This window comes from Dissoconium aciculare (genome assembly GCF_010015565.1).
Source record: "Dissoconium aciculare CBS 342.82 unplaced genomic scaffold K489scaffold_3, whole genome shotgun sequence".
Lineage (NCBI taxonomy): Eukaryota > Fungi > Ascomycota > Dothideomycetes > Mycosphaerellales > Dissoconiaceae > Dissoconium > Dissoconium aciculare.
Window position 1 is genome coordinate 1243500 of NW_022984953.1, and position 26704 is coordinate 1270203.

The following is a 26704-nucleotide window of genomic DNA, read 5'->3' on the forward strand; positions in this document are numbered from 1 at the left end:
TGACAATTTTGGAATCATATATTTCGCTCGGCGATATATTGTCTGATGGTGCCTCATATCTCCCGCCTTCGAGAGCCTTGCCAGGATACTACCCAGGACATCGTCTCCTCCGAGACCCAATTGAAAATGACCAGGCACCTGCGCCGTCTGGTATCGATCACCGCCATGACGAGAACATGGACCTCTCAAACAAACACTCCATCCTCCAACACGACCTGAAAGCTGACCTTCTCGCCCGCCTCAGCGAGATACGCAAGTAATTCATCCACCGACTCCACCAACCAACAGTCCTCACTGCCATCTTCATTCTTCACCAAACCCTGCACCTTGGCCACGCGGGCCGTCGGGAGTTTGCTCAACGCCGCGGCGTGCAGAGCGTGCACGGAGGGCGTGGAGAGCTTGCCCAGCCACATGCGCGGATGGACGGTGGACAGTTGAGATGTCGGCGCGAGACGGAAGTATGCTGTAATGGGTGGACCGGTGGGTGCGATAGTGGTTGTGGGCATGGTTGGGTCGGGCACGCTGGTTGCGAAGGGACCTGAGCCCGCGAGCGCGGGATCGAGATCGAAGCTGAGTTGGCTGCTGGCTTGCGCGAGCTGGGCCATCAGGGAATGTGGGATTTTGTTGTCGAGATCATCGTCGGTGCCGCCCAGGATTTGCGGGTCTGTCAGAAGGCTAGGGTCCATGGGAGCGGTCGGAGGTTCGAGGTGCTGCTGGTCTGCGTTCAGGTCGTCGGTCGTGACTTGTGCTAGAGCAGGGACTGTGAGGTTGGGCTTCCTCTTGGAGCGCGGCGCTTTGACGGCCCAAGCGGGCCCGGGCCCGGGTCCGTATTCGGCATTTTGTTGCACGACGATTCGCTCGCCACGCGAATTCCGATCCTCGCGGAAACGCTTCATCGTGTCCCGGCCGAGAAGGTCGACAGCGCGCATTTTGTTCGGGTCGTTTGCTGCAACGACTTGCTGCAACTTTTCTGAAGTTTGATACCACTGCTGACGGAGTTCGTTCCAGTGGTCCTCTCCGCTTACTAAACGGGACTCGAATTTATCGGCAGCGAGAATCTCGTAGAAGGCCCGACGAACAGCTTTACTTTCAGTCGGGTTGAGATCAAGAATGTTGTTGGCATCGGCAATTGTGATGGCACGCCCGGTAACGCGCATGCGTTTGGTGACATCAGCGGCAAGACACTCAAGTGCGACATTTTTCTTATCGAGTTCAGGCTGAAGCGGGTGCATCACTGCACTGAGATGAGCATTACCATCGATGAGCTGGCGTTTACTATCTTCCCACACGCCCTCCGCGCACTCTGTCTTCTTCAAAATGCCATGTTCCTCGCAAATTGCGGTGAACTCCTTGCGAATCTGAACATAAGTTTCGTTGTCGAGACTCAGGTAGGCTTTGCACTCATCCAGACTCGTTTCCGACGCATAGCGAGGTGCTGTACCGGCCGCGTCAGGCGGGAGATGGCCGTAGCCCCGAATCCGGCGACGACGCTTGCGAGCCTGAAGTCTTTGATCACTCTCAACTTGAATTTCGAAAAGCCGCTGGGCGCGAGCCGCAGCTTCTTCTGCATCCATTGGTGCAGAGATCGGCTCCGGACGAGAAGGAGTCTCAACCAATTGTTCGGCCATGGCGTCTTCGATGGCCGCGCTGGGTCGCTTCCGCTTCTTGCCATCAGCCGAAGGAGCTTTGTATCCGTGCTCGTTGCGCAATCGCAGGTTGTTCTTCCTCCACAACTTGGTGAAATCGTATGTGGACAGTTCCCAACCCTCCTCGTCCATCATGGACTTGATGTCCTTCTGATTGACATTCTGCTCCCATAATTCACGGATCCGCGCGCTCGCGGCATTGGCTTGGTCTCCATCCCAAGTCTTGCCGCGGCTGGGAAATCCCCATGCCTGAAATTGGCGATGGAAGCCTTTACGACATGGCAGTTCCGATGGATCAGTGTTGAAATGCTCCACAAAGTACTGAATGATTTCACTTGTATTCTTCTGCTCATCGATATATAGCTTGCGACATATCTCTTCTTTGTCTGACCAGTCGTACTTGGTTGGCCGCCCAGTCTATTTGTCGGATGTCAGCCTTCGTGCGCGTGGCGATCGCGTTCAACGCGACGAAAGCCCGGATTCGACTGCGTGGAGTTGCTGTGGCTCAATACATGAGAGACCTACCTTGCGTTTGGTTTGCGGCGAGGGCTCTTCGGAAGCCATTGCGATGCGAATCCTCGAAATGTGCTGAATGGTAGAGTATGCAGTAGTCACTCATGTGTTGCAGGGAGTTGTCGTCCGCCGGAGACACGAGATGAGCAAGCACAGGAGGAGCGGTGCAGCAAGTCACGTGGGCATAGATGACGTGATGACAAACCTCCCCGCCCAGAGCCTTTTCTCCGATGAGACTACACGGAAAAGAATTCCACTCTGTGATGGCCTACTAGATATCTCAATGTTCGAAATGAGAGGAGAACTAGTACACTACCCTCTATCGAGCCGAACCCCTGCAGAACGCCATGGGTCTCGAGAGGCCTGGTGGCTAAAAAACCGACAAGAGATATGAGGCCGTGGAAGTGACACCAAAGCAGACAGGGGAAGTATTTGATGATATCGTTAAAGAAACAACCACAAACGAAAAAATGACACCACAGGAAGCAAAAAGAGCACGAAAAAGAAAGACATCTTGACTGGAAAGTCCAATGTGAACGCCTTGTGGAGTCTGACCCTTCGCTGTATCATCCAAAAGTCATATATCATACTACCCAAGTAGTCTTTTTCATATCCATCGTCGATCATCGATCCAGAACCCGAATAGGAAAGTGCCCGATAGATTAAGGGCCAGGTTTGCATTTCAACATCTGCAAGAGGCATTGTTAGATCCTGAATCCAAGTGGCTTTCGATCTGCTGCGGATGAAGCCCTAGAAGTTCCGCCATGAGCAAGTGCATTTGCCGTTGCTACTATTAACGTCTTGATGGCTGTCGCGCGTTGAAACACTCGCGGCACATGAATTGGCGTCACTGCCACTGGATTCCCTGCTCTGCAAAATTTCCACAGCATAGGGCCACGTAGGCAGCTTTGTTAAAGCATCTGACGAATCTCGAGTAGTTTCCGAAGGTACTCCTGACTCTTGAGGTTGAGATAGATACAGGACCGCTGTGAACGTTGTAGTAGCCATATTGAGAGTAGGGCTACACTGTGATGTTGATTGAGGAGAAGCAGAAGATGAGGCTGAGGGAGGAGTCGCGCCATCGCGATTCGCAAGTGTTCGAACTGTTGTGGGAATGCTATTGTTATTAAGGCTGATGGTGGAGAGTTTAGTCATAACAAAATTGAAAGTGTATCTGGGTCCAGTGGCATTCGCAAAAGTAAGGTTCGAAATGGAAGTAGATGTTGAAGGTGAATCGCTCGTCGTGGGAGAGATGTAGATTAGAGATTGCTTGGTGAAGACCATGTTTTGCTGGAATGCATCGTTTCCAGTACTAGGATTACTGCTAATCGAGAGGTTCGCGGGAATACCACCATTTGCTGTAATGCCTGAATGAGAGGTAGCAAAGCTTGGCGCTGTTGCTGAGATGATCCAGTCGAATACCACGGGGCTGCTCGAACTGTTGCCGGCATCAGCGTAGCATGTCCAGGTTGAAGCATCGGAAGTACAGGCTGTGTTCCGATGCTTCAACGAAGTGGTGATTCGATAGCGACCAAGGGGAAATTTTTGGTCGGCACTGTCCCCGCCTCCAGACGAGGACGAGTTGAGATCCTTGGAAGTGGCTGCAAGATCTGCCTGCTGTTGCCCGCGTTTCATAACAGCGGTCAGTCCGACACCCAACCCCACGGCTAGCCCAGCGATGAGCAGGACTGCGATGGCAATGAGCGCCATCAGCCAGAGCTTTCTCCTGCCGTTGCGATGGCGTGAGTGGCGCGCCTCATCGTCGGCCTGTCGCAAGGTCTCGGCCAACTTCTCATTCTGCAGCACAGATCCCGAAATTGAGCCCGAGTGTGTACTTGAATTGCCATAGCTGGACATCGCGCGGACATCAGGCATCCAGGAATATGCCGGTGGCGCAACAGTACGAGTGCTTGCGGAATCACTGCTGGCTCTGGGCGCTCTTGGGAATAATCGTGGTGATGCAGGGGCCGATGCAGTCTTCAACATATGTTGTTGATGATGCTGATGCTCTTGATGTTGCATCAGCAAAGTCACAATAGAAGCCTGACCCACACTATTCCGGAGGGCGCTCTTCTCTGGAATCTGTGGCGCATATGTTGATGTTTCGATAATGGTTTGCAATCGAACACTGGATGGTAGCGAGAATTGCCGCACTTCCCTGGTGGCCGCGGACGGCGTGGCACTCGGAAGACCAAAATCGAAGCTCTGCTTCGGCGCAAATGCTTCATCCTGGTTTGGTTGGTGTGGTGCTGTCATGATTGAAGAGTGCTTGAAGAAAGCCGGGAACGATTCGCTAGTGTATTGTGAGTTCGATCAACGAGAGCTTACCAGCTCTGTGCCAGTCTTCGATGGCCTAATTATCACACACACGTAGACAAGACGAGAGCAATGAGGTTCCGAAAGTTGACGAATGTCTCGCGACCCAGCTATGACTACCCTTAGTATATGGGAATTGGGAGTCACGGCATGCCTGGCTGGTCCGACGCGCCGCGGCGCCAACTAAGGGCTGGTAAAGGAAACGACAGACATGAACGCAATAGGCTACGGGTAGAGGCGCCAGCTGGCGAGCATGATGAAGGCGAGGGACGGTGAAGTCCAAAGTTGATGTTCAGGGCGAGGATGCGGTGCCGACGTTGCTGCAGTCCCCAGCTTGCAGATCTTGTATGCTTTGACGTTGAAAGCATTTGATGGAGCGGATCTCGTCGATCTTCGCTACAAACTGGACCGGTCGCTGCTCGACCGTATGAATTCGAGTGTTTGCTGGAAAGCAGGCTATCGTGAGATGAAACATGCCGTTGCTGGGAACGAACGTTGAAGTGAGGACGACGTGCCTGCTCATGCAGAACGGGTTTCGCAGTGCGCGCTGGCGCTCGCATGAAGTGTACCGATGGCAATCCTAAGTAGGTTGCTCACATGATGACGATCGCCAGCATTGGATACGTGAACTACGTGCTACTGTAATGTTCGGTCGTGAAGATGTGGCGCTCAATTTGACGCGTACCTTAACTTGGTGGAAGATGACAGAACCACGGCACTGAATGGCGGGCGTCAAGCATGATAGTTGAGACGGTACCTACGCGACACACACGCGTCCGGAATATCTGTCATGGCTGCCGGATTCCAATCCTGATGCTAGATTTTATATTGTGGTCGTTCGCGGAGTGAACCTGCCAGACTGCGGATATTTTCCTGACCTTTAAGGGTACGCGGCGAAAGTTTTGACAGCATCGGGTGCTGGAGCAGACTTGGATCGAGCTTCAATGTTTTCCAAGCGCAATCTTTTCATGCGAATAGCAAATCCATTAGGGCACGCCGGATTCTCGGTGTGATCTCGTTCGAACCGTAATGGTACTAACAAAGATGAGACTGCCCGGGTGTGGACCGTTGTGCCTCAATCGATACTCGAATCGTGGCTGGAAGCTTCCGAGGTCGTGTTCAGGTGCCAGGTGACGCTGAATATGCTTACGTAATTATGCAGACGAGCTTTCGCTCGGCGCACAGGACATACGCGCTTTATGGTAGATCAGGTGGGGGCTCGATATATGCACAGTTTGCTTATCCATTCCAGGAGTAGAGTTGTTGCAGAAAGTCCCATTGCGATGTTCCTGCATTCTAGCGCACCCCATCTCATGATAGGTGATATTTCTCGCACGAGATTGTATTTTGTTTGTGCCAATAGTTGCGACGGACGCTTCACCTACTGTAGAATGTTAACGACCTTGGAAATGAATAGTATACCGCTTCCACTCATGCCAGTCGATCGCACGTTCACCGTAATTATTATGCAGACAATGGCCGCCTGTGCATTATAGTTTCACACACAAGGGAACTTGGTTTGCAACACAACCACGGTGAAAGTGAATGGCGTCCAATTTCGCTGCTTCAGTGAGCCAGCATCTACATTAAAACAAATGCTTGAGGAACTCTGTCAACCTGTCTGTAAACGAGCACTTCACTTGGAATTTCGTCAAGAGTGTTCCGGGCGGTCAGCACGACTACTCGCTGGTTCTCACGAAAATCGTCACGACGTTTGACCACTTTCTCAACTTTCTTCAAATCTACCATCTTCTTTGCATCGCTACCAACTGTCCAGTCCGAACAGAGCGGCGTTGTCGCCATCAACTTGGCATCAGCCGGATCTCCAGAAACAGCTGGTTCGGCCCCATCAATTCTCCCAATCTCTCCGCTATGGCTTCCAACGTCCAGATCCTACCGATCAGTGACGCTACAGATGGCACAGGAGCCACGCCGACCCTTCCGGCCATGGTACAGAACGATTCATATTATTGCGACAAGCTCGGCGAGGTATGGGCGAAAGACCGTAGCCTACGGCCAGGCACATATCGTCTAGCTCGGCTTCCAGGCGGATACGGAGGCTGGGAGAAGCAACGGGGCGATAGCAAGCATGTTGATCGCTACCTTTATGGTCATCCGCGTGGCGTGTTCAGGTCAGTCAATGAATTATACCCACATTTCAAGCACTTGCAAGAGTTTGGAGGTCCGATCGGATGTCCATGCAAATTATGTGTCGTCGGCTCTTCTCGCACTAAGAGTAAATCCAATCCGGCTGTCAAGAATGTCGCTGGCCAACCTCGAACGACAAGTGCGAAATCCGCCAAAGATTCCAATGGCAACAGCACGAGGAATCCTCCTCAGATTATATCTCCGAATCCTTTCAATGGCATGCGGCCGAGTGGTGCTGCGTTCGCTGGTCTGCCCGAGGGACGATGTGGTTCAAGCGATCCTCCGAATGGCCGATTACTACAAATTGATGACAATGAAACGCAAGATCTCTACAGATCACTCCTAGATAAGCTGCAGCAAGCTGGCTCTGAAGGATGCCCTGTCACTCTAATACGGGATGTCATGTCCCCCGACTGGCGAGCCACGCACGAGATGTTGAATGCGGCTATTGCGTCTAACAAGAAACTGCCATCTTACATTCCTCGCGAAGGCGAAGTCGTGCTATTCGCCCGAACAGACGATCGCATCGAATGGGATTCCCATGCAAACACATTCCGCTGCCTTGTAGGGCGAGACCCTGGTATTTGGTCCGAAGTACCTCGCTGGGAGGCAGGAGTCGTAACCCAATTCCCCGTACAGGAGCTATCTCCAGCAGATCTGAAAGAGATGTCGTCCAATGAAGAACAAAGTCTTAGCTATTCAGGCTTTCGCATTCATCCGCTCTCTTCTGTACAACGCGAAGGACCCAAGAAGCCGCCAAATATCCAGCACACGCATGTGCCCCTTCATGCAATTCGGCCATTCTTCCTCTGGCAAGAGTGTCTACGCGGTGTCAACGAGGAGTCATGGCACCCGACTATCCAATATGCGCTTGCCACCGCAAGTAGTTTCTCCCTGCTATCTCGGTTTGCGTTCAAAGGCGTATGGCCAACAGCTACCGTGTTTGCAGAAGGCCTCTTTCTAGGCCCAGAATTAATTCTTGTTGGAGACGCAGTCCGACTTCTGCCAAAGGCTGAAATGGCAAATCCTTTGCTTTCTAAACCTGCACTTGCGGCCAAGCCGGAGAACACAAGAAGTCGTGTCATTGACATCATGATTGTGACCTCTATTCGTCTCGAGTTTGTTAACCTCGATGAGTCTACTGATGACGATTACGATGAAGACCATCCATATACTACCTGTCTTCATGTTCAAGGAAAAGCTTTCACCCAAGATTTGAGCAATAGCTTTGACATGAGCGGGAAGACGTCCCTAGCTCGACCAGGCGTCGATTTACCTATTGGTCTAGCTGGCTACGGCAGCTGGTACCACACTCTAGACACTGCTAACCCAAAACTTCGTCTTGAAGTGCCCTACACACGACTTCTCGGCCGATGCCACGAATATACCACCCTTCAGACCTGGTTCGTTCCCGCAAAGACCCTCCCACCGCCTCTGATTCCCGCAGTCGCCTTCCAAGCCGTTAATGCTCCGACTATCACCACTTCGATACCCTCGCCAGTTCCGGCTGCCACCTCGCTATCCTCGGGACTTGTGTCAACCCTTGCAGCTCGAGCTTACGGCGCCCGCAACGATCCACGCATCCTTCCGATCTCATTCCCTGGAGATGATGGAATTGACCCTCAGCAGACCCTCGCCCGCAACGCCTGGTTCTGGGCGGACTCCCGAATTGAACAGCTCGTGCTGCAAGAGATCAACGGGAAATTCGTAGGCGAGTGGGATCCTCTGCGGAATGATACGAAACAAGTACGCGCGTGGCAGAAGGCGTTGAAGGTGCTTGATGCGAGGAAGGTTGGTGGGAAGAGCGCTGATGCCGGCACATCTGCAGCAAGCGCTGCTCCCGTAGAAAAGTCTATCGTTGAAAGCGGGAATGGAATAGGAGTCGGTGTGGAGGGCGTTGATGAATCCTCTGAGGATGAGGACGACGATATGCAGGTGGATCCAATGATGAAGAACATGTTGATTTCTCCACGAGCCGGCGGAGGCATCGTGGCGTTTGGTGGCAGCGGGATCGGAAGTGGCAATCCCATTGTTTTAGATGACGATGACGATGACGATGACGATGACACGCGTATGAGTGATTGACAGCACTGTAAGCTTGCGCCCCTACGAGCGAGCGTTGGATTCACTAGCTTGTAGCCGGATCAAGCTTGAGTGATGCTGTAATAGCCAACTCTTCGAACATGGTACTGGCGTGGTGCAATCATTCCCTTGCTGTATCGTAGGTCATGGCAGCGTGTGCAAGAATGCTGCGAAGGAAGTTTCATTGCGAGAGGCAGGCATGCTTTACTTGTTACAATCATATGTTCTATCACTGCATGTCTTGAAAACCTGTACAGTCCCAAACAATTCCATTGCTGCATTTTGAACGAGCAGCTTTCACCTGTGTTTGGACAATGTTGCCCATCATTGCTACCGTCTCATTTCGGGAAGGGATGGGGTATCCCCGATCAGTCATGTATGATGGTACCGCTGCGCCTTCTAGACTTGATCTTGCATCGGGCCGGACGTCAGTCATGGACATTGCCGCTGTCGCAGCCAGCGACGGATCCAGATCCATTGCGAGATTCGCCATTGGTAGAGCACCAGGAAAGTCTGCGGTGGAAGCTGAGCTCTGCAAGTTGTATTTATTCTCGGATCTTGTCCAATTGAGAGGTCGAAAGGCAGCGGGCGCATATGATTGAGAACCGAGATCTTCAAGAAGAATCATGCTGGCATGAGCATTCATGACCGGCTCACTAAAGGCGGGCGCAGGCATCTCATGTGCTATGTTGACTGACAGGTATTGTCCTGGAAAAGCCTCGTTTTCTTGAAGTCCCAGTTGAGATTTGATAGCGGCGATGTGTTGAAGTCCCTGGCTGATGCGCATAGAAGCTAGTTCTGCAATTCGATGAACTTTGTGATGTTGTAAACCAAGAAACACTCCTTGGACCTCGAGAATTATCTGTTCATGACCCAAGATACCAAATTCGTTTGCATCCAGCAGCAGGATCATGCATGCATTGAAGGCTTGTTGGCACATTGTCCAGCAGAAGATGGCAGCAGGATAGTGGCGATGGAGGAATATGAACGATAACAGAATACTGGTTGAGGCTTCGATGACCAGAGTCCGTCCTCGCTGGGAGTGATGCCCGAACGGCAGGTCTTGACACAAGCTCTTTGCACGAGGATTCGCAGGCGCCTCTGCGTACGCTTCTCTTTTCGTCTTGTGTACGTGAGAATAAGTCTCGCTGTTCCCTGCTTGCGATCTCTCCACTCGCTTTCGATTGAGAAGGCACAGGAAGGATTGAACTTTAACAAAAAGAGCTTGGCACTGTCAGCGAGGCTCGCTATATGACTACCGATCACTTACTAACGGATACAATACCCAGCGGCCAATCTGGTAGAACAGCCCCTTGTCTCAGCCAGAAGGGATGGAATCGTAGCACTTCTGGCATCGTATCCCATAAAGTAAGGAGCTTGTCTGTGAAGTCGTCGATCTTTGAAGTGCTGATAAGACCATCGCTCGATAGGATCTGCCGCGCCAGGATAGTGAAATGGTGAGTGAACTCACCAAGTCTCAGCTCCACGGGACTAGCGACCATGGTATCTGGTGAAGGACAGTCGCCGATGCCAGATATCCCAAGAGGTCGACCGAGAGTCGCAGAATATTGCTGATCCATGTGGAGCATCCACCACCACGTTGATTTTCTGATCATACATTCCTCAGGGTCGGGAATCGGATCTAGTATTTGTGGATCACGATGTAGCCCGATCGATTGCGCTACTCTAATAGTGGTGCCGAATAGCGTCCATGCGTCCAGTAGACGACCGCTGTTGATCAAGTAAGGACCGATGATAACAAGAGCTTGTACGGCAAGCAATGTTGGTGTGTTCATGAATGAGCCGAGGCGTAGCGCTTGCATTGCCGCGGCCACTGATTACACTCCGATTAGTATTTGTAGTCATTTGGGGCTCGGTAGAGTGCTCACTGTAAACGTCACCACACATTCTAGCCTTGTACACAGATGCGGAATTCCACTGTCCGCCGCACTCACTCCAGACGCCTACCTGAAGGCCCACAGCCATCGTGGCGAAGATGACAGCGAGCATATCCGGATGCTTGATAGCGTTAGCCTCTGCATCAGCCAGGAAGCGTTGGAACTCGGAGCGCGAGCTGTCGTTGGGCAGATTTGGGAAATAGCAGGAATGAGCGTGAGTCTGGAAGGTGGCTAGATATTTATACACTAGGTCGTGATCCTTTAGCAACCGTACGGTCATTTCTGAAGCCGAGCTTTCTTCCAAGATTGGAAATGGGTAGGCTGTAGCGCCATCGGATGGCGCGAATGCGTCCCGTCCGCGCGGTGTAGTGTGAGTCAATGATTCACCGGCTTGATGTTTTGCGTACTGTTCGCATCAACAATCAGCATGATATTCCATTTCACATCATGATGTTTGTTGACTCACATCGGCGACGATTATAGCAATACTAGGGCTTCCGAAGTACAGATTATCGATTCGTTCGACGGCCCGGGGTTTGTGTTGAGGAAAGGAAGTCTGCTCAAATATTCCATAGGTATTGCTCGAGCTCAGAGACTTGTCGGACATTCGTTTCCCTCCCGGTAATGGCAAGTTTGCCTGTCGAATGATGGCTTTGAGTTTCTCACTCTCTTTCCGAAGCCGCCGGATCTCATCGCCTTGCGAGATGGGCATGAATTCTCCTTCACATTCGAATACGCAATCCCGAGGATGACCTCGAGCACAGCACGCCGAACAAGGCTGTGTTCTGTCGCACTGCCGAAATGTCAGCTTTCACGACCAGTGGATGTCCGCGAATATCATACTGTCCATACCCGGACTTTCCGTTCCCTGCATTTATTGCACGACAATTGCTGACGAGACGACTTCTTCTTCTTCACTCTGGTCGAAGATGCAACAGGCCGCGGATCCGAGCACAGACGACTTTGAGATTCCATTTGAGATCGAGATTTGTTGCGAGACCGAAGCAGTCCGTGCAGTTCGAAAGACTGTCTGCGGGTTTCCGCCATTTCATAGACTCGAGATGGCACAACATCGATCTTGCATCACGAGGAATGTCGGCACCTAGGCGTGGGCTGCACACCGCCCTCCATCATGCAACAGGATCGATCGGGATCTTTGTATGAGGCTCGGTATATGCAAACCGCTGCTATGGATCTGGTATCAGCAGCAGTGCAACAAAGCATCGAGGTCTCTCAAGACACACTGTAGGCTTCGGTCGTGCAGTGTAGTTTATAAACTTGTGCAACATCAACAATCTCTAGTCCGCCTCCTATGTTGGTGTTGCCAGACAAGCAAGACCTTTTCTTTCGAAAGCGTGCTAGTGCTCATGCCGCGGTCTCATAACAACTTAAGTCTTACCTCCGCGAAGCGCTTTGTCTCCGTTTCTGAGCAGCGAAGCCCGACCAGCTCGCAGCAGAACAATTTGTCATGATCTTCCATCTCTGACCTTTTGCATCTTGATTCCTATACGACAGATTGCCAAGCGTCGCACGTAAAGCGGATGCAGGGTCTTCGCCGAATCTATAGCTATGTTAGAGGCTGGTACCACGCCACGAGGTATTACGCGGTTACAGCCAACTGTGAGGCACAGGGAAGCACAAAGGTGGAGCCGCAGACCAGGTAGGAAGAAATTCGGACCTGATCCTGGGTCAACAATGCGCGTTTGATCGCAGGGCTGGAACTTGATTGACATCGTACAGATGTCGTTGAAACACCGGCCACTGTATAGATGTGCCAACCTTAACATGAGGTTGAGACGGTTATGAGATACGCGACAGGCTCCATGCATAGATGGAAAATACGTAAGCCAAGTCAGATGCTACTGCGCGCGTGTATGATCGATGGGATTGTGTAAGCTCTGGTTGAGGACCACAAAAAGTCAAGGCATGCCACAGGATGCAGCATTCCCGCGCAGGTCCGATTCATGACTATAATTGTAAGTCTTCTGCGAATAGCACTATAATAAATTGAGCAGATGAAATGTCTTGAATTGGGCAGCCGAGCTATGTCTTGGGAGGGATGCGAGCGCCAAACACGCGCAGGCTGAGTCAATGGTCGTGATGAGTCTTGTCATTCTGATTATTCGTAAAGCTTGGACAACGAAATGCTCACGTAAGGGACGATACGGGGAGAGCGACTGAGATCGAGAAAAGGCCTTGTCTTCAACACGTCGATTGACATTGTGAATGTGGATCTTGTAGGACAAACACCGTCTCTTCGCCAAGAGCAAATGCTTGTGATTGATCGGTCTTTTTGACGCTCGGTGACGACTGACAAGGGCAGTAGCAAAAGGGTTACACGCGACAATGCTTCTGAGTCTGGAATCGGTATCGACACTGCTTGATGCAGACTTTGCATTCAAAATGGTGTGGCAACGCTACAACAAGTTCTCAGAAACGCGAAGTGAGGTGTCAGAAGCAGACCTGGTCAATGCTCACTTGGAGACGATATCGATCACAGCCGTGGAGGGCATGCAACGGACTGCACATGCCTAGGTGCCCATCAACATCATCAACGACAGCACACAGTTGAAAACCGCAAACCAAGTGTGATTCGCAAACGACTCACAGCCCATCAGCGCGAACTCATGAGCGACATTAGCCCACTCAGCGAAGATGACCTCGCATTCCTCGCGTCATACCTCCCACCGTCAGCACAACGAGTCACAAAGACGCAAGAGTCAGACGGCACAACGTCCACAATCAAAGAAGGAGAAATTCCCTTTGTGACCTTGACGTACGCATCCTCTCTCGACAGCATGATTGCCCTGGCACCAGGCGCCAGAACAACACTATCTGGTCCCGAGACGAAGAGCATGACCCACTACCTCCGACTGCACCACGACGCCATCCTCGTGGGTGCCGGCACCGCCGTGGTGGATGATCCAGGATTGAATTGTCGCTACCCTGGTGCGACGCTGCAGACGCAGCCTCAGCCAGTCATCGTCGATCCGAGATGTCGATTTGAGGTGAGCTCGAGTGCGAAGGTCTGTCAGCTCGCGGCCGATGGGAAGGGCAAAGCCCCGTGGATTGTCTGTGTGGAAGACAATGGGAAACCGGAGAATGACCTTGCGCGTAACATCTCGATCAAGACCGACATGGCTGCATTGCAATCTTCGTCCGATTCACAGCAAATCTCTATGCAGTGGCTCGACATCCTTCGAGCGCTAAAGGCAGAGGGCATGAATAGCGTCATGATCGAAGGCGGTGCCACGATTATCAACGCGCTTCTACTCCTGCCAAATGTCGTAGATGCGGTCATTGTAACTATTGCGCCGACCTGGCTTGGGCGTGGTGGTGTAAATGTATCTCCCGCAGCACAGTCACGCGGAGGTGAGAGTACGAATGCCGCCTGGCTGCGACAAACGTCGTGGAGACAGTTCGGTAATGATGTTGTTCTCTGTGGGAGGCTCGGTGATCGGGACACAACAACGTGATCGAGCAAGAACAAAATCGCTTTCATTGCTTGGCTCAACGAAGACGCGCATGGCCGGTGGTAGTCGCTATACCTCTACTCGTTCAGCAGCGATCTGGCAAACACTTACTTTCAGTACCTTCAACAAACACACCACACACCCACAACACCACCGCCATGAGTGAAATGAAGCTTCATGTCAAAGTCGTGGTCATCGGCCTCGTCAACCTCGGAAATTCGACCGCCACCGGTGACTGATCAACGAGTGCGGTGACATCAACGAGCGTATCATTGAGAAGCTCGAGGAGGAAGAAGCTGAAATGGGCAAGGGTTCTTTCAAGTACTCATAAGTGCCCGAAAAGCTGAAGGCCGAGCGTGAGCGCGGTATCACTATCGATATGACTCCGTGGAACTCGAGGCGCCCGAGACTACAAACAGAAAGTGCACACCCCAAGGCTCCGCGAGAAGTAAATGTCATCATTCATGGGTCAACGTATCCAAGCAAAATCGTCCATCTCATAACCTCATCACATCATGTATGCATTTGCTACGCCTTCAAGCTCAAGCGGCGGAGCAGAGGGGACCAAAAGCCCTTTCGCTCCTTTTTCGAATTCGATGCCTGGCCGAAAGCAATGTGCCGCACTGCCGTCTCCGTCTCCATCAGGAATTGTGCCATGTAACCACAATCCGCAATCCGAATCTTCGTGCTCGCCACCGGCAGCGAGCGCTCGGCAAGTTTATTACGCCAGAAATCCCGTCGCTTAAGCGCTAACATGCGCGCGTTCCCATAAGGACTCGACGCGAAGACGTCGACGCCCAAGTGTATCAGTAGCTTGACGACCTCGAGATTACCGGCATAGCCAGCTTCCGCGGCAGCGGAACATAATGCGGTGCGATACTTGCCTGCAGTCTGGCCGAGATCTGCACCGTGATCGAGTAAAATTGTGACGAGATCTAGACGGCCCATCCAAGCAGCTGTATTGAGAGGGCAGCCGCAGAGGCCGCCTCTGGCTTGCGGATCGAGTCCGTGCTTCAGCAAAGAGAGCACTATGTTCGCGTCTCTTGAAAAGTCTGTATATTTCATTGTGCACGTCTCACAATTGGAGCGGGATCGATCTAGAGCGTGCTGAGACATGATCTTGCCGACTGCAGTATGTCCCCACATTGCGGCGGCTGCGAGAATGCCTTGATCTGTATGAACAAGGTCCGGATTGACGCCCATGCGTAAGAGTTGCTGTGCCTTCTCCAGGTCGCCGTTGTAGATGGCATTGTCCAAAGATCTTTCAAGACTATGAGGTCGAGAATTGGTATGGGACGATGAGTTCAGCTGTGGCTTCTTGAATGCTGGATGTACTGGTCGCGTCCGTGCGGTGTCCATGATGGGTGCAGAGTCAACCGATGTTTTGCCAGCGTGGAGTACGTGCACTTGTCCCATCCGCTTTGCATTGGTCTCGAGAGTCAAGCGTGGCTGAGACTTTTTGGGAGACGATGCGCAGCGCCTCAATGATGAATGGCGCGTTGGAATGCTAGCCAAGCCTGCGCGCGGTGCTTCTATCTGACTCGACATCAACCATTGACCTGGCGACATAGGTCGGAGAACTGTGTCAAGTTCGCCGTGGTTTTCACGCTGCTGTTCTTTCAAAGCTAATGGCATCGGACTGTCTTCACCGCTTGGCTCGCCCCCAAGTTCTCTTTGTGCGTCTGTAATGAAGAGCTGTAGTCGACGCGCATCCGAGTCTGCACGGGATCTCGAATGACTTGACTTCCCTTCTTTAAGTGGCAATGATGGCTGGCAAGCCGAGCTCCCAGATTCGGATGAGATCCTTGGTTCTTGCGTATACGGCCCGATCTTGATAGGATTACGTGCGAGTAGATCTTCCTCGATGGATCGGACTGATGGGCTCAAAGAATCATGTCGGGAAAGAGCACTGCCAGCAGTGCTAGAACCGAGTGTTTTGTTTAGGAACGGCAAATTTGCGGACATCTCAGCTCCCCATCGTTCGTCATCCACCAGTGAGAATGGAGGAAGTCCAACGGTCCCATACCTCTTCATCTCCAGGTACGTCACATCTTCAAGACCGTAGAACGAAGCCTCGCTGTCATCTGTTTGATCTGGCATACTTTGGAAAGAGAACCTGTTTGAGACGAGCTCTGGCATAGGATATCCTAGCTCCCGGGAGCGTCGGGCATCTTCAGAACTGGTCCGCGGAGCACACATGGTGTCATTGCTAGACGATCGCAGGCTGTCGCTTGAGTATCGCGAGCTGGAACGGCTAGTCGGCGAGGTCGGCTGTTCAATGATTGGCATATCGCGGTAGTCTTTACGCCCGCGAAGAGTACGCTGCGCTCCGAAGATGATGAAACCTTCCATGTCGGATCTGTCATCATCACTTTCGTCGAGCAAAAAGCTGTCGCAGCCAGGTATCACTATGATGGGAGCAGCTTCTGGTCTGGTCGTCGCCATGATCGCTGGGCATTCAAGAGACAAAAGCACTGAGTCGTGTTGGCGACAAGAAAGTTTGTGCTGACGTCGCGCGTGATGTAGAGACCATGTGGTCGCGGCGGCACAATGAAGGAGCTAGGTATATGCTGTCGACCTATCTAGCTGCTAAATCGATGTCGACCTTTCAGCAAGGACTTACATGAAACGAGATCAAACGTGTTGAACGACAGGCCATGGCCTTTTCTATGGGCGCGACCAAATGCATTTGTGGAAGGTCATCCTGCGTTACACCCGAGACGGGATCGGGCTGGTAAAAGTCCGGCTGACGCGCAAGGTAATAGATATCATGCATGCTCATCACCTCGCAGGTCAATCTACCTGATGATGTCTGATGGCGTGAATCGAAATCGGCATGGCAGCCTGGATACCACTGAGTGTGATGAAGCTGGGAGGGGAGCCATCTGATGCTTCTTTCAACCAGCGGACAATGACAAGCTGACCATGTTACGAGGCACGATGGCTTGAGGTAATGCCATGTGGTGGAACTAGATGGGATCCCGATGTCTCCCAGCGAAAGTTGGTGCAAAGCATCCTTACGGATCGACGCCCTGAGCAGACTCCTCGTGGCCGCTTTCAGGCACTCTCAAGCAGCATCTTAAGCCCGGATAGCGCACCAGAGCACCGAACAGCTCGTTTTTGCTGACCAATGGGGGATTACGACCGTGGTATGGTACCTTCGTCATGAGCTTTCGAACCAATACATTGGGTCGATGCTCAGCTGTGATAGAGAGATTTTGTGCAATGCGCATCGCAGGACAAAGAAGCTCTTGAATTGGACTGCGCATCTCGTAAAGAATGTTTCGTACTCATGCTGCCAATGGTGTATCTGGCTCGTGAATACGTTGGCTCTCATAGCCGGAGTGATGCCTATATCAAGTACACGCATCAGATTGATGACTATCATTCCGTACTCTTGTTACGGGCGCGGCTGCGTCCAAGCATGGTTCGTACATGCAATGCACTGGGAAGAGATACCCACGCGCAAGGCGTGTACATAACGTGGTATGATGGTGATGACCAGGGCACACGACGAAACACGTTGCTATGGTATGGTGTCACTGATTTGATGAAATTGCTTTTGCCAGTGCAGAGACGGGTTGATGTTGAGAGATTGGCAAGGGATTAATTCCTGTAATAATTGCACAAATTCACCGCTCGCCGCATAAGCTGTTGTGTCTTGGTAGTACAGGAATATTGGAAATGCAAACGCGTGGAATGCGCGCGCAGGAGTTGCGTGTCTGTGTCCCTTAGAGATGAGGCCCAGTGGATGGGTTCGCGGTGGTTGCGGGCTCGGACCAACATTGCACGGGAACTCCGTCGAGAAACACGCCAAGCTGGTCATCATCTGCAACACTGTCGTCGTGGCATGGCGGATGGCATTTTTGGTAAATTTTCTGACCACTTGAAGAGCCTCGCGTGATCGATGAACTGACAATGTGTACGCTGCAAATCCATAAAGGCCGATCCGGCGTGCGAATGGGAACACGCATCCTCGCCACGCGTCTCGAAGGAAAGATTGTGCGTAGACACTGGTAACCTTGGATCGCTTTGAGAGGATGACGAATGATGTTGAACGAGACGGCTTATGCCCTTGGTATGGACAAGACATTCAACTTTCTTGCCATTTTTGAGCAGCAGAGCATTGTGAAGAACTAGTGGCGGCGGATTGTAGAAAATACGTACTTTCCGAGGTTGTGGGCAGAGTAAACCGAATGGTCACTCCTAGGAACGTTGTCGTGGCCCTGTTTCCGTAAAATTAGCTGGAGCGTTCGTCTGGAAAGGGTCAGAAAGCTTACAATTGATGGGACCAACAAAAGTCCCGTCGCCTAATTTCAAACAGCACTGAGGCGGGCATGGCCCACGCGCCAACCACCACCAAAAGCAGCCGGTTTTGGTTCGCAGCAGGCCCGTGGGCTATGACGCATGCGCGGGGAGCTTCTTCTCCTGCTCAGTTTGCAACTGGAGAGCATAAACGCCCACGGTTCCTCCAAACACGTGTATCGATCGGGTGGCCTTCGCATGCGCACATATACGCACACGCTTTACCTTTTCCACATCACTGCATTGCATCCCTCTGACTGCACGGCTGACTGGGCAGCTGCCGCATGTTTCAGATCGGCATACCAGCTTTGCTGACACCTCATCCCGGTACATTCGTGATCTGCTCGCACCGCTCTTTTGGTTCTCTGGGATAACACCTCCCACTGCACTCTTTTGATCACCCTCCAGGATTTGACGGAAGAAGATCACAGGTCGTCCCCTTGTTTCCTCCACCAGCAACCATACCGGACTAGCGACACCTATCTGGTCAAGATGGTGCTAGGTCATCGCAAGAGCTCTTCCGTGACCTCGGGCAGAGAGGATGGCGAAGCAGGCGACGAGACCGTTGTCAGTGAAGAGCAGGGAAATGTTTTAATGCACATCATCTCACAGCTCCGTCCAGGGGCGGATTTGAGTCGTGTCACATTGCCGACTTTCATCCTGGAGCCCAAGTCCATGCTGGAGAGGATCACCAACTTCATGGCACACCCAGAGACACTTCTACAAATCCCCGCGATTGAGGACCCCGTCGAGAGATTCGTAGCTGTGACCAGATTCTACCTGGCTGGCTGGCATATCAAACCTGCTGGAGTCAAGAAGCCTCTCAACCCTATCTTAGGTGAGGTCTTCACGGGTTACTGGAACTATCCCGACAGCACACGAGGATACTACATCGCTGAACAGACAAGTCACCACCCGCCAAAGTCATCATACTTTTTTGCGGCCCCTGAACATCACATTCGCATCGATGGGACTCTGAAGCCCAGGAGTAAATTTCTGGGCAACAGCGTCGGTTCGTTTATGGAGGGTATCGCTGTTGTACGGTTTCTGAATCGTAACGAACGATAGTAAGTAGCTCTATCCTTCTGAAGATAACGCAAGCACCACTGACCATCGTAGCTTCGTCACGCAACCCAACATGTACGCGCGAGGGATCTTATTTGGCAAAATGAAATATGAGTTGGGAGATAACGCGGTCGTCCGCTGTCCGGAGACTGGTTTAGAGGCGAACATTGAGTTCAAAGTCAAGGGCTGGGTCAGTGGAACATACAACGCTATTGGTGGACACATTAGTCACCGGAGCGGGAAGCACTTGTACGAGCTCAGCGGTTTCTGGCACGGAGAGATGTTTATCAAGGATCTTGCGACAGGCAAGAAGGAATTGCTCTTCAACGCATCTCACGCGAAACCAAGTCCGGTCCAGACCAGGCCAATGGAAGAGCAAGGCCTACGTGAGAGTCAACGCCTATGGCATTCAACAGTCGATGCCATCAAGCGTGCCGACCAAAAGACAGCCACCGATGAGAAAAGCAAAATTGAGGACGAGCAACGACGAGAAGCTGCTGCACGCGGTGAAGGAAGCGTGTGGGACCCGAAACTCTTCAAAGCCGCGCCGGCTGGCGATGAAGAAACTCTCGACTGGGTCATCAGTGCACACGTGGATGGTTCAGCACCAGTCGAGAGGCAAATTGAACAGATTCTTGCCATTGCAGATATCCTTCCGGGGCAAAAGTCAGGGAAAGAAAGCGATTCACCCGAATCTGATGCCCAGCCATCACAGCAGACACGGCCAATTCCATCACAGCCCGTAGTGGCGCCCACCAGTGACAGCCAACCTGTCGCGACCAACAACACACCCGTCGTTCCTTCCGAGCTAGCGGAGGGAGCAGCAACAACCACGTCAGCAGGATCGAAAGTCGTCACAACGACCGCATCTAGTGTCCCCATCGACAGAAATGCTGCCGAGGCGGAGGCAGCAGCAGCGGCACCGCGAAGGCCGGGCGACGTGGTACGGAGGATGGACAGTTTTGGAGATGAGGAGACTTTCATCGATGCGGAAGGTTGAAGTAAGGATCTAGCCGAAGTCATCGTCTGGAGGGATTGAGCAAGAACCTCTGCACGACATGAACAGTGAGGCCGGGCGAGGAAACGCCACAGCCTGGAGACAAAGGAAGCTGAAATCAAAGAGAAGAGCCATGGAACTCCCGAAAGAGGCGTCAGGCTTCCGAATAAAAGTCAATGTGGCCATCGAGGGGCTCTCGTACATCGATGGGTGGAATGCCAGAATAATGATGATAGATGAGGCGGAAAGGCTATAGGCATTGGTCTTGCATGTCGCATAATTTTTATAATTAGATCCAAAAGCTGATTGTCAATCTTTCTCCTATCGGGTCCAAACCTGAGCACCTGCATGCAACAATACGTTTCGACAGCCGAATCTATATTTGTTTAATATGAGGCACCGAGTGGCACCGTTCGCTTATCCGCGATAAGAGATTTGGAGTGGTGGGGGTTTCGAGTTCTCTCACGATGACGTTGCCAGCCAAACGATACCCACAAACGCCCTCTTTTACGATAATCTTCACAGCCGAACCTTTTGTATGATGATGACAATTATCGTCATTCTTCAAGATCGATTACTCTTAGGATAACTAGTCGTCGACAAGATTCGTTCCCCTATCTCTAATCCGTCAGCATTTCGCCTTACGGCGCAGCAAGAAGCCTTTAGAGCGAACTGACGGACCGTTTCCCTCCCCTCTAGCTCGGTCCCGACGTTTTTTTCTCCGGGAGGCTGAAAGAGGAAGGGCCAAACGCCCGCCGCAAGGGTATTTGGTCCCGCCTGCGGGATGAGGTCATGGTCAGGACATATTTATCTTCAAATTATTACTCTTTTCCCCCTCCTTTGAAGCGTGGCAGTCGGGTCTTTCCAGCAGTACTGTGATGTTGGTAGCAGCAGACGAGCCGTGGTGGAAATACAACCAGAAGGATTCATGTCGCGGGGTCGTTATCCACACTTCAAGACAGGCTACAGTACAGTATTGATCACAGTGGGCACTCCCGAAAATGCCCAGGTGTTTGTCAGCAGTCGAATTTAAACGGCGTTATCGCGGAGAAATTTCCGTGAGCTGTGCGGAAACGCTGACGTCGGTCGCTGGAGCTCTCAGACCATCGAGAGCGAGAGAGATTATCATTGCCCACGCGACAGTCTCTCATCGCATCTACGTCGGAAGTCTCACGGCGCATGCCGGAATTGGTTGATTGATCGATTGATCATCATCACGGCACAAGGCTCGGCAGCCGTCTGTTGGGGAGTCTTTCCCTTCACGGAGGATGGGACGCGGTGCCGTTTGATGATCACCATCCCGTTGTCCAGATCTCCACCGCGGAAGGACAACAGTTGCGTCTGATCAAGAACTGCGGCATTTGACGGCGTGTCCAGCCCGTCCGGCTGTATTGTTTGCTTCAACGGATCTCCCAAACTGGTAATCGAGCTGTCTTCACTAGATTCGTAGTCTTCGGAAATCAAAGTGATATTACTGTGGACTGAAATTGGTCCGTCGGAGCAAAAAAACGGGACGGACGAATTTCTGGCCGCCATCTCGTCTGAACACAAGGCGTGTCATCTGTTGATGCCATTGCCACTGTGAATACTTTTCCTCTGACAGAATCAGTGGGCCGTAAGTAACGATCGAGGTCGTGATGATAGAGCGTGCACTAGCTGCCCCACTATCTGGTTATCACAGCGCGATGACGATGGAGGGAAACATCAATGTCTTGCCTGCGTCTTCGCTTGCTATCGTCAGAAAAAGTAGTCAACTTCTCGAAGACTCTGAGCTGGGTAAAAGGCACGACTCAACGAATAGAAACTCATCCATTGGCCCAGACCAGCCCCAGTTCCGTTGTCATCCCGAATGGCCGCAGCTGAAGGTGGTGATCTCATCACAGGTGTGCACGCACATGTTATTAGCAATGCCTCCCAAGCGAGCTGCTTCCTGCGCCCCTCTTCCGATTGTTCCGTGTGAATAAGAGAAACTGTTCTTATTCTTCCCTGACCCTCTCTTGCGATCTTATCTTCCTGTCTACTCTTCCTCCCTTCATCACAGCTGCCAACATCAACTCCTCACCTCTCCACTTCACCAACCACACCACATCATCATGCCTGGTGTACCAAAAGCCGACAGCCTCTTGGAGCTCCTCTCCCTCAAGGGTAAGGTCGTCGTCGTCACTGGCGCTTCCGGTCCCAGAGGTATGGGCATTGAGGCTGCTCGCGGTTGCGCTGAGATGGGCGCCGACGTGGCCATCACCTACAGCTCTCGCGCCGAGGGCGGCATCAAGAACGCCGAGGAGCTGGCCTCCAAGTACGGTGTCAAGGCCAAAGCTTACCAGTGCAAGATCGACGACTACGAGAGCGTGCAAAAGCTCGTCAAGGATGTCATCGGCGAGTTCGGCAAGATCGACGCCTTCATCGCCAACGCCGGCGCCACCGCGGACGCTGGTGTGCTCGACGGCTCCGTCGAGGACTGGAACCACGTCATCAACGTCGACCTCACTGGTACCTTCCACTGTGCCAAGGCTGTTGGCCACCACTTCAAGGAGCGTGGCACCGGCTCGCTCGTCATCACCGCCTCCATGTCTGGGCACATCGCCAACTACCCGCAGGAGCAGACCTCATACAACGTCGCTAAGGCCGGCTGCATTCACCTGACTCGCTCGCTGGCCAACGAGTGGCGCGACTTTGCCCGTGTCAACTCCATCTCGCCCGGCTACATCGACACCGGTCTCTCCGACTTCGTGCCCAAGGAGACACAGAAGCTCTGGCACAGCATGATCCCGCTCGGCCGTGACGGCGATGCCAAGGAGCTCAAGGGTGCTTACGTCTACCTTGTCTCTGACGCTTCGACTTACACCACCGGCGCCGACATCGTCATTGACGGTGGCTACACCTGCCGGTAGATGCAACGTAGTGAATCGCGCATATCGAGATTGATGAGGAGGACGAGCACGAACCTTTGATGACGATGACAAATGATTACGACTTGGAAAACCCCACAATATCGGAGTGCATGGCTGAAACGTACCGCACGACGATGTATATAATTGATGACCCCCAGAAACGAAGCATTCTATCTTGAATACCTCCATCCCTGTTCTGACTAGCCTCTTATGCGTGAAAAGTGAGACGAGCACGACGCTCCATATTGTCACACCCGCCTCTGAGGACGATTCTGATCCTCATTTCACACGAGGCTAGGGTTCGTGACTAGGGCCTACTCCCGAAAGATCATTCGCTGTCACGAAACAGTATTCCCTAACCTTTCACGTGTCAAATTCAGCATCGTAGTATAGCAAACATATCGCAAGTCCGTCGAGAGCCAACCGTTCCCCAGCAGCTACCCTCCCACCCCTCTTTCACATGCAAGGGAAATAGCGCGTAACCAATGTCAGATTTTCATCTCACGGGTACTGCTCCGGCCACAAGAGATGCTTGGCCGCCTCAAACTGACCAACCAAGACCTCTGCAGCCCGCTTGAACGCAGTGAGATTGCGGTTATCCAACGCCTCACTGAGTCCGGGTAACGCAACAGCCGCGTAACCTGTCCACAGGCCAGGCGCGTAAATGGTATGTTTGAACCAATTGCGACCTTCTAGACCTCCGTCATCCAAGAATTGCCGTTCGAGCTGTTTGTACCTCTGGTTGAGGACGCGGGCGTGGCGGAAGAGATCCGGGATGAGCTCTGGGTGGGGATTCGCGTTGAGCCTTTCGCTTAATTTCTGAGCTTGAGTGTCGTGGTGGTCGGTCGCATTGCGGAAGTCGAGAAAAGAGGGGATGATCTTCTCAATCGCATCGGAGAACTCGGTGGAGATTTTGTGAGGTAGCTTATCTATCGTCTTGTTGATGGATCCGAGGTAGCCAGAGATTGCGTTGGAGTACGTGTGAGCTTCGAATGAGATGATCGGCTCTTCGATAAACTTTGCTGCGAGAAGGTTTGTCACTTGAGCCAAAGCGACGTGGTACTTGAAGCCTGGATCGCCAAACTTTTCCATCCAGTGGAAAGAGTCGTAGTTGCTGTGATACTGGTAGACTGGACTGCCCTCGCCGGCCTCAAATCCAATGTGGATAGAAGAAACACCCGCGAAGTCGAGGAATGCAGTGAAATCACTGCCTGAGCCGAGGAGATCGACCTCACCGTTCCATACATCATGCACCGTCTGTCCCGGAGTGCTCTGATCAGGCGACTGGACTTCCCTCAGAACTTTTTCAATGGCGTCCTCAAAGTTTGGAGTTGAGGCAACAACAAGTTCTGGTCCCGAGGCAGCTGTATCGAGGTTGATATATGCCACAGCGCTAGAAGACAGCCAAGGGAGGTATTCTTCGACCCATTCAGTGCTGCCGAGAAGACCATATTCCTCGCCATCCCAGCTCGCGAAGACGATAGTCCTCTGTGGTTTCCAGCCTGCAGCTAGTGCCTTGCCGAATGCTCGCACACACTCATTGAGGATGGCTGAGCCAGAGTTTGGGTCGCCGGCTCCGCCCAGGATCCAGGCATCGCGATGATTACCGATGACAACGACTTCATCTTCGAGGGTACCATTGATCACGCCGATTGCATTCCATATGGGAGTCGTGACGTATTCCTGTTTGTTGAAAAGATTGAGCTGAAGAGAGTCGGGAGAAGGCCCGATGTTGTAGTTGACGCCTTGGTATCCGAGGCCGCCAGAGTGCCACGATTTCGGAAAGGAAGCCGCTGTAGGCCCGTGATTATTGAGAGCCTTTAGAAGCGGCAATGCATCTCGGAAAGAGATAGGTAGCGATGGAATCGCTGGAATCTTGTTGTCGAGAGTTTGTCTGGGCACACCAGGTTTGGAAGGATATCCAATCGTTGTCGGATCCCCGACTCCGTTCCCTGATCAATTTTGGATGAGTATACCTGAACTCGCAAGAACGTTCCGGCGGACTTACACAAATACATAACACTTCCTCGCTGAACACTGCTCGGATGCCGTGCTGGTCCATCGGGATATGCTTTGTTCCCATGTTCCTCGGTAATGTCTCCATCGTCACCAGGATCTGTGTACATCACGACGCCAATCATACCTAGATCTTCCGCGCGCTTGATCTTCAGCGATCGGAATATATTTCCACCGTACTTGACCAGCGCGATCTTGCCAGCCAGGCTGACATTGGCATTCTGTAAATCAGTATAGTCACTCAAGGTTCCATAGTTGCAGAAAACATATGGCGCCGTGACATTTCCATTAGCTGAGTAGCCATGGAATGTCGGAATGCTATTCTCGTCTCCAGTGGTCGGATCTTCTTCGAGAACGTCTTCCGTGAGAGCTGCTCTGTACGTGACCTTGCCATGATCCAGCAGTTGAAGCTGATGTTCGAGCGGGTAATTCAAATAAACATCATATTCCGCCAGCTCGGCGTGGTGAACACCAAACTCAAGCCATTTGTCCCGAGTCCATTCAGCTTGGCTCAGGTTCTTGCCTGCGAGGTGGGCGCCAGTTGTGTAGTACTGGCTCCATTCTCGGGCTTTGTTTTCATCGGGTGTCTTGTGCAACATCGACTTCAGTTCAACATAATCGAGACCATCGGAGCGTGGCCATGCTGAAGGGATAGTGTAGTTGCCAGGCGACTTTGGTGAGCGCTCGGGGATGTCACCAGGTGTCTGCGTCGAATTGACGATGAGTATTACGCTCAAAGTGATGATAGGAATGACGATCAATGCGATAGTACAGATGCGCCGAATCTAGGAACAAACAATCTCGTTAGAGATCTGTGTAATTGCGCTGCGACGCGAAATGACTCTGTACCTTAGTGTGCGGATAGCGGTCTCGCGGTGCGGCGACAGGGACCGTCTGGATCAACGGCGTGCGTTCGTTTGCCATGGTGCCACTCTATCGCTGTTTGTCGACTACCTAGATACATATGGTACGACAAAGGCTGTAAAATGCTGGATGATGTGACCACAGTCACCTCGTTTCCTCGGTCGAATGCTCCGATACGTGCATACCTAGGTAAGCGTGGTGATGCGTTCTGCGATTTGTCCTGCAAGCTGACGGCACGGCCTGTTCACCGCGATAAGAAATTGGCTGGACAGCCCTGAATCGCGTCATTCATCAATGCGATTCAACATCGGTCGCCGTTCATCATGCGTCAACAGCATCCCCCAGACATGAAGACTTCATTTATACTGTCTCGCCTTTATCAAGTTGAAGACACCAAGTTTGATGATTGGAGCTGTACAGTTTACACTATCACGCGTCAAGCGCGTGGCCTGACCTGCAAAGCTCCGCCGCAAATGCAGAAAGTGCACCA

The 26704-nt window shown here is 52.2% G+C and overlaps 8 protein-coding genes across 8 annotated transcripts; 4 read left to right on the forward strand and 4 right to left on the reverse strand.

Annotated features, from left to right (window-relative positions):
• Positions 1-185: 185 nt before the first annotated feature.
• On the reverse strand, positions 186-2045 carry K489DRAFT_313719 (uncharacterized protein; the record flags this gene model as incomplete). Its single annotated transcript, XM_033600961.1, has 2 exons — positions 186-710; positions 852-2045. Coding segments are annotated over 2 exons (1719 nt in total), but the record flags the coding sequence as incomplete, so codon positions are not given.
• Positions 2046-2731: 686 nt separating this feature from the next.
• On the reverse strand, positions 2732-4516 carry K489DRAFT_152380 (uncharacterized protein). The gene has a single exon (XM_033599231.1). It carries the CDS (start codon positions 4413-4415, stop codon positions 2910-2912), a length of 1506 nt encoding a protein of 501 aa, XP_033462281.1. The 5' UTR covers positions 4416-4516; the 3' UTR covers positions 2732-2909.
• Positions 4517-5909: 1393 nt separating this feature from the next.
• On the forward strand, positions 5910-8965 carry K489DRAFT_377796 (uncharacterized protein). The gene has a single exon (XM_033604244.1). The coding sequence runs from the start codon at positions 6348-6350 to the stop codon at positions 8706-8708; it is 2361 nt and encodes a 786-aa protein (XP_033462282.1). The 5' UTR covers positions 5910-6347; the 3' UTR covers positions 8709-8965.
• Positions 8822-11753, reverse strand: K489DRAFT_152399 (uncharacterized protein). Its single transcript, XM_033599232.1, has 5 exons — positions 11456-11753; positions 11070-11396; positions 10595-11009; positions 9976-10539; positions 8822-9929 (listed from the first exon to the last, which is right to left on the reverse strand). The coding sequence occupies exons 1-5, from the start codon at positions 11648-11650 to the stop codon at positions 8935-8937; spliced, it is 2496 nt and encodes an 831-aa protein (XP_033462283.1). The 5' UTR covers positions 11651-11753; the 3' UTR covers positions 8822-8934.
• A 1477-nt stretch (positions 11754-13230) lies between these two features.
• Positions 13231-14079, forward strand: K489DRAFT_368432 (bacterial bifunctional deaminase-reductase; the record flags this gene model as incomplete). The annotated part of the gene is made up of 1 exon (XM_033602949.1): positions 13231-14079. The coding sequence occupies one exon, from the start codon at positions 13231-13233 to the stop codon at positions 14077-14079; it is 849 nt and encodes a 282-aa protein (XP_033462284.1).
• A 4350-nt stretch (positions 14080-18429) lies between these two features.
• Positions 18430-20827, forward strand: K489DRAFT_377800 (Oxysterol-binding protein). Its single transcript, XM_033604245.1, has 2 exons — positions 18430-19448; positions 19501-20827. The coding sequence occupies exons 1-2, from the start codon at positions 18874-18876 to the stop codon at positions 20444-20446; spliced, it is 1521 nt and encodes a 506-aa protein (XP_033462285.1). The 5' UTR covers positions 18430-18873; the 3' UTR covers positions 20447-20827.
• Positions 20828-22536: 1709 nt separating this feature from the next.
• Positions 22537-23334, forward strand: K489DRAFT_407936 (NADP-dependent mannitol dehydrogenase; the record flags this gene model as incomplete). The annotated part of the gene is made up of 1 exon (XM_033607415.1): positions 22537-23334. One exon carries the CDS (start codon positions 22537-22539, stop codon positions 23332-23334), a length of 798 nt encoding a protein of 265 aa, XP_033462286.1.
• A 501-nt stretch (positions 23335-23835) lies between these two features.
• K489DRAFT_387277 (glutamate carboxypeptidase II) lies at positions 23836-26274 on the reverse strand (the record flags this gene model as incomplete). Its single annotated transcript, XM_033606310.1, has 4 exons — positions 23836-24351; positions 24376-25286; positions 25343-26135; positions 26200-26274. The coding sequence occupies 4 exons, from the start codon at positions 26272-26274 to the stop codon at positions 23836-23838; spliced, it is 2295 nt and encodes a 764-aa protein (XP_033462287.1).
• Positions 26275-26704: the final 430 nt, after the last annotated feature.

What these genes read in the sequence shown, in the direction of transcription:
- K489DRAFT_152380 (XM_033599231.1), bottom strand. Translation starts at nt 4,415, where the DNA reads ATGACAGCACCACACCAACCAAACCAGGATGAAGCATTTGCGCCGAAG.
- K489DRAFT_377796 (XM_033604244.1), top strand. Translation starts at nt 6,348, where the DNA reads ATGGCTTCCAACGTCCAGATCCTACCGATCAGTGACGCTACAGATGGC.
- K489DRAFT_152399 (XM_033599232.1), bottom strand. Translation starts at nt 11,650, where the DNA reads ATGGCGGAAACCCGCAGACAGTCTTTCGAACTGCACGGACTGCTTCGG. An exon ending in AATGTGTGGTGACGTTTACA is followed by an intron (nt 10,540 to 10,594) that starts GTGAGCACTCTA and finishes GAGTGTAATCAG; the next exon opens with TGGCCGCGGCAATGCAAGCG. An exon ending in GCTGGGTATTGTATCCGTTA is followed by an intron (nt 9,930 to 9,975) that starts GTAAGTGATCGG and finishes GACAGTGCCAAG; the next exon opens with CTCTTTTTGTTAAAGTTCAA.
- K489DRAFT_377800 (XM_033604245.1), top strand. Translation starts at nt 18,874, where the DNA reads ATGGTGCTAGGTCATCGCAAGAGCTCTTCCGTGACCTCGGGCAGAGAG. An exon ending in CTGAATCGTAACGAACGATA is followed by an intron (nt 19,449 to 19,500) that starts GTAAGTAGCTCT and finishes TGACCATCGTAG; the next exon opens with CTTCGTCACGCAACCCAACA.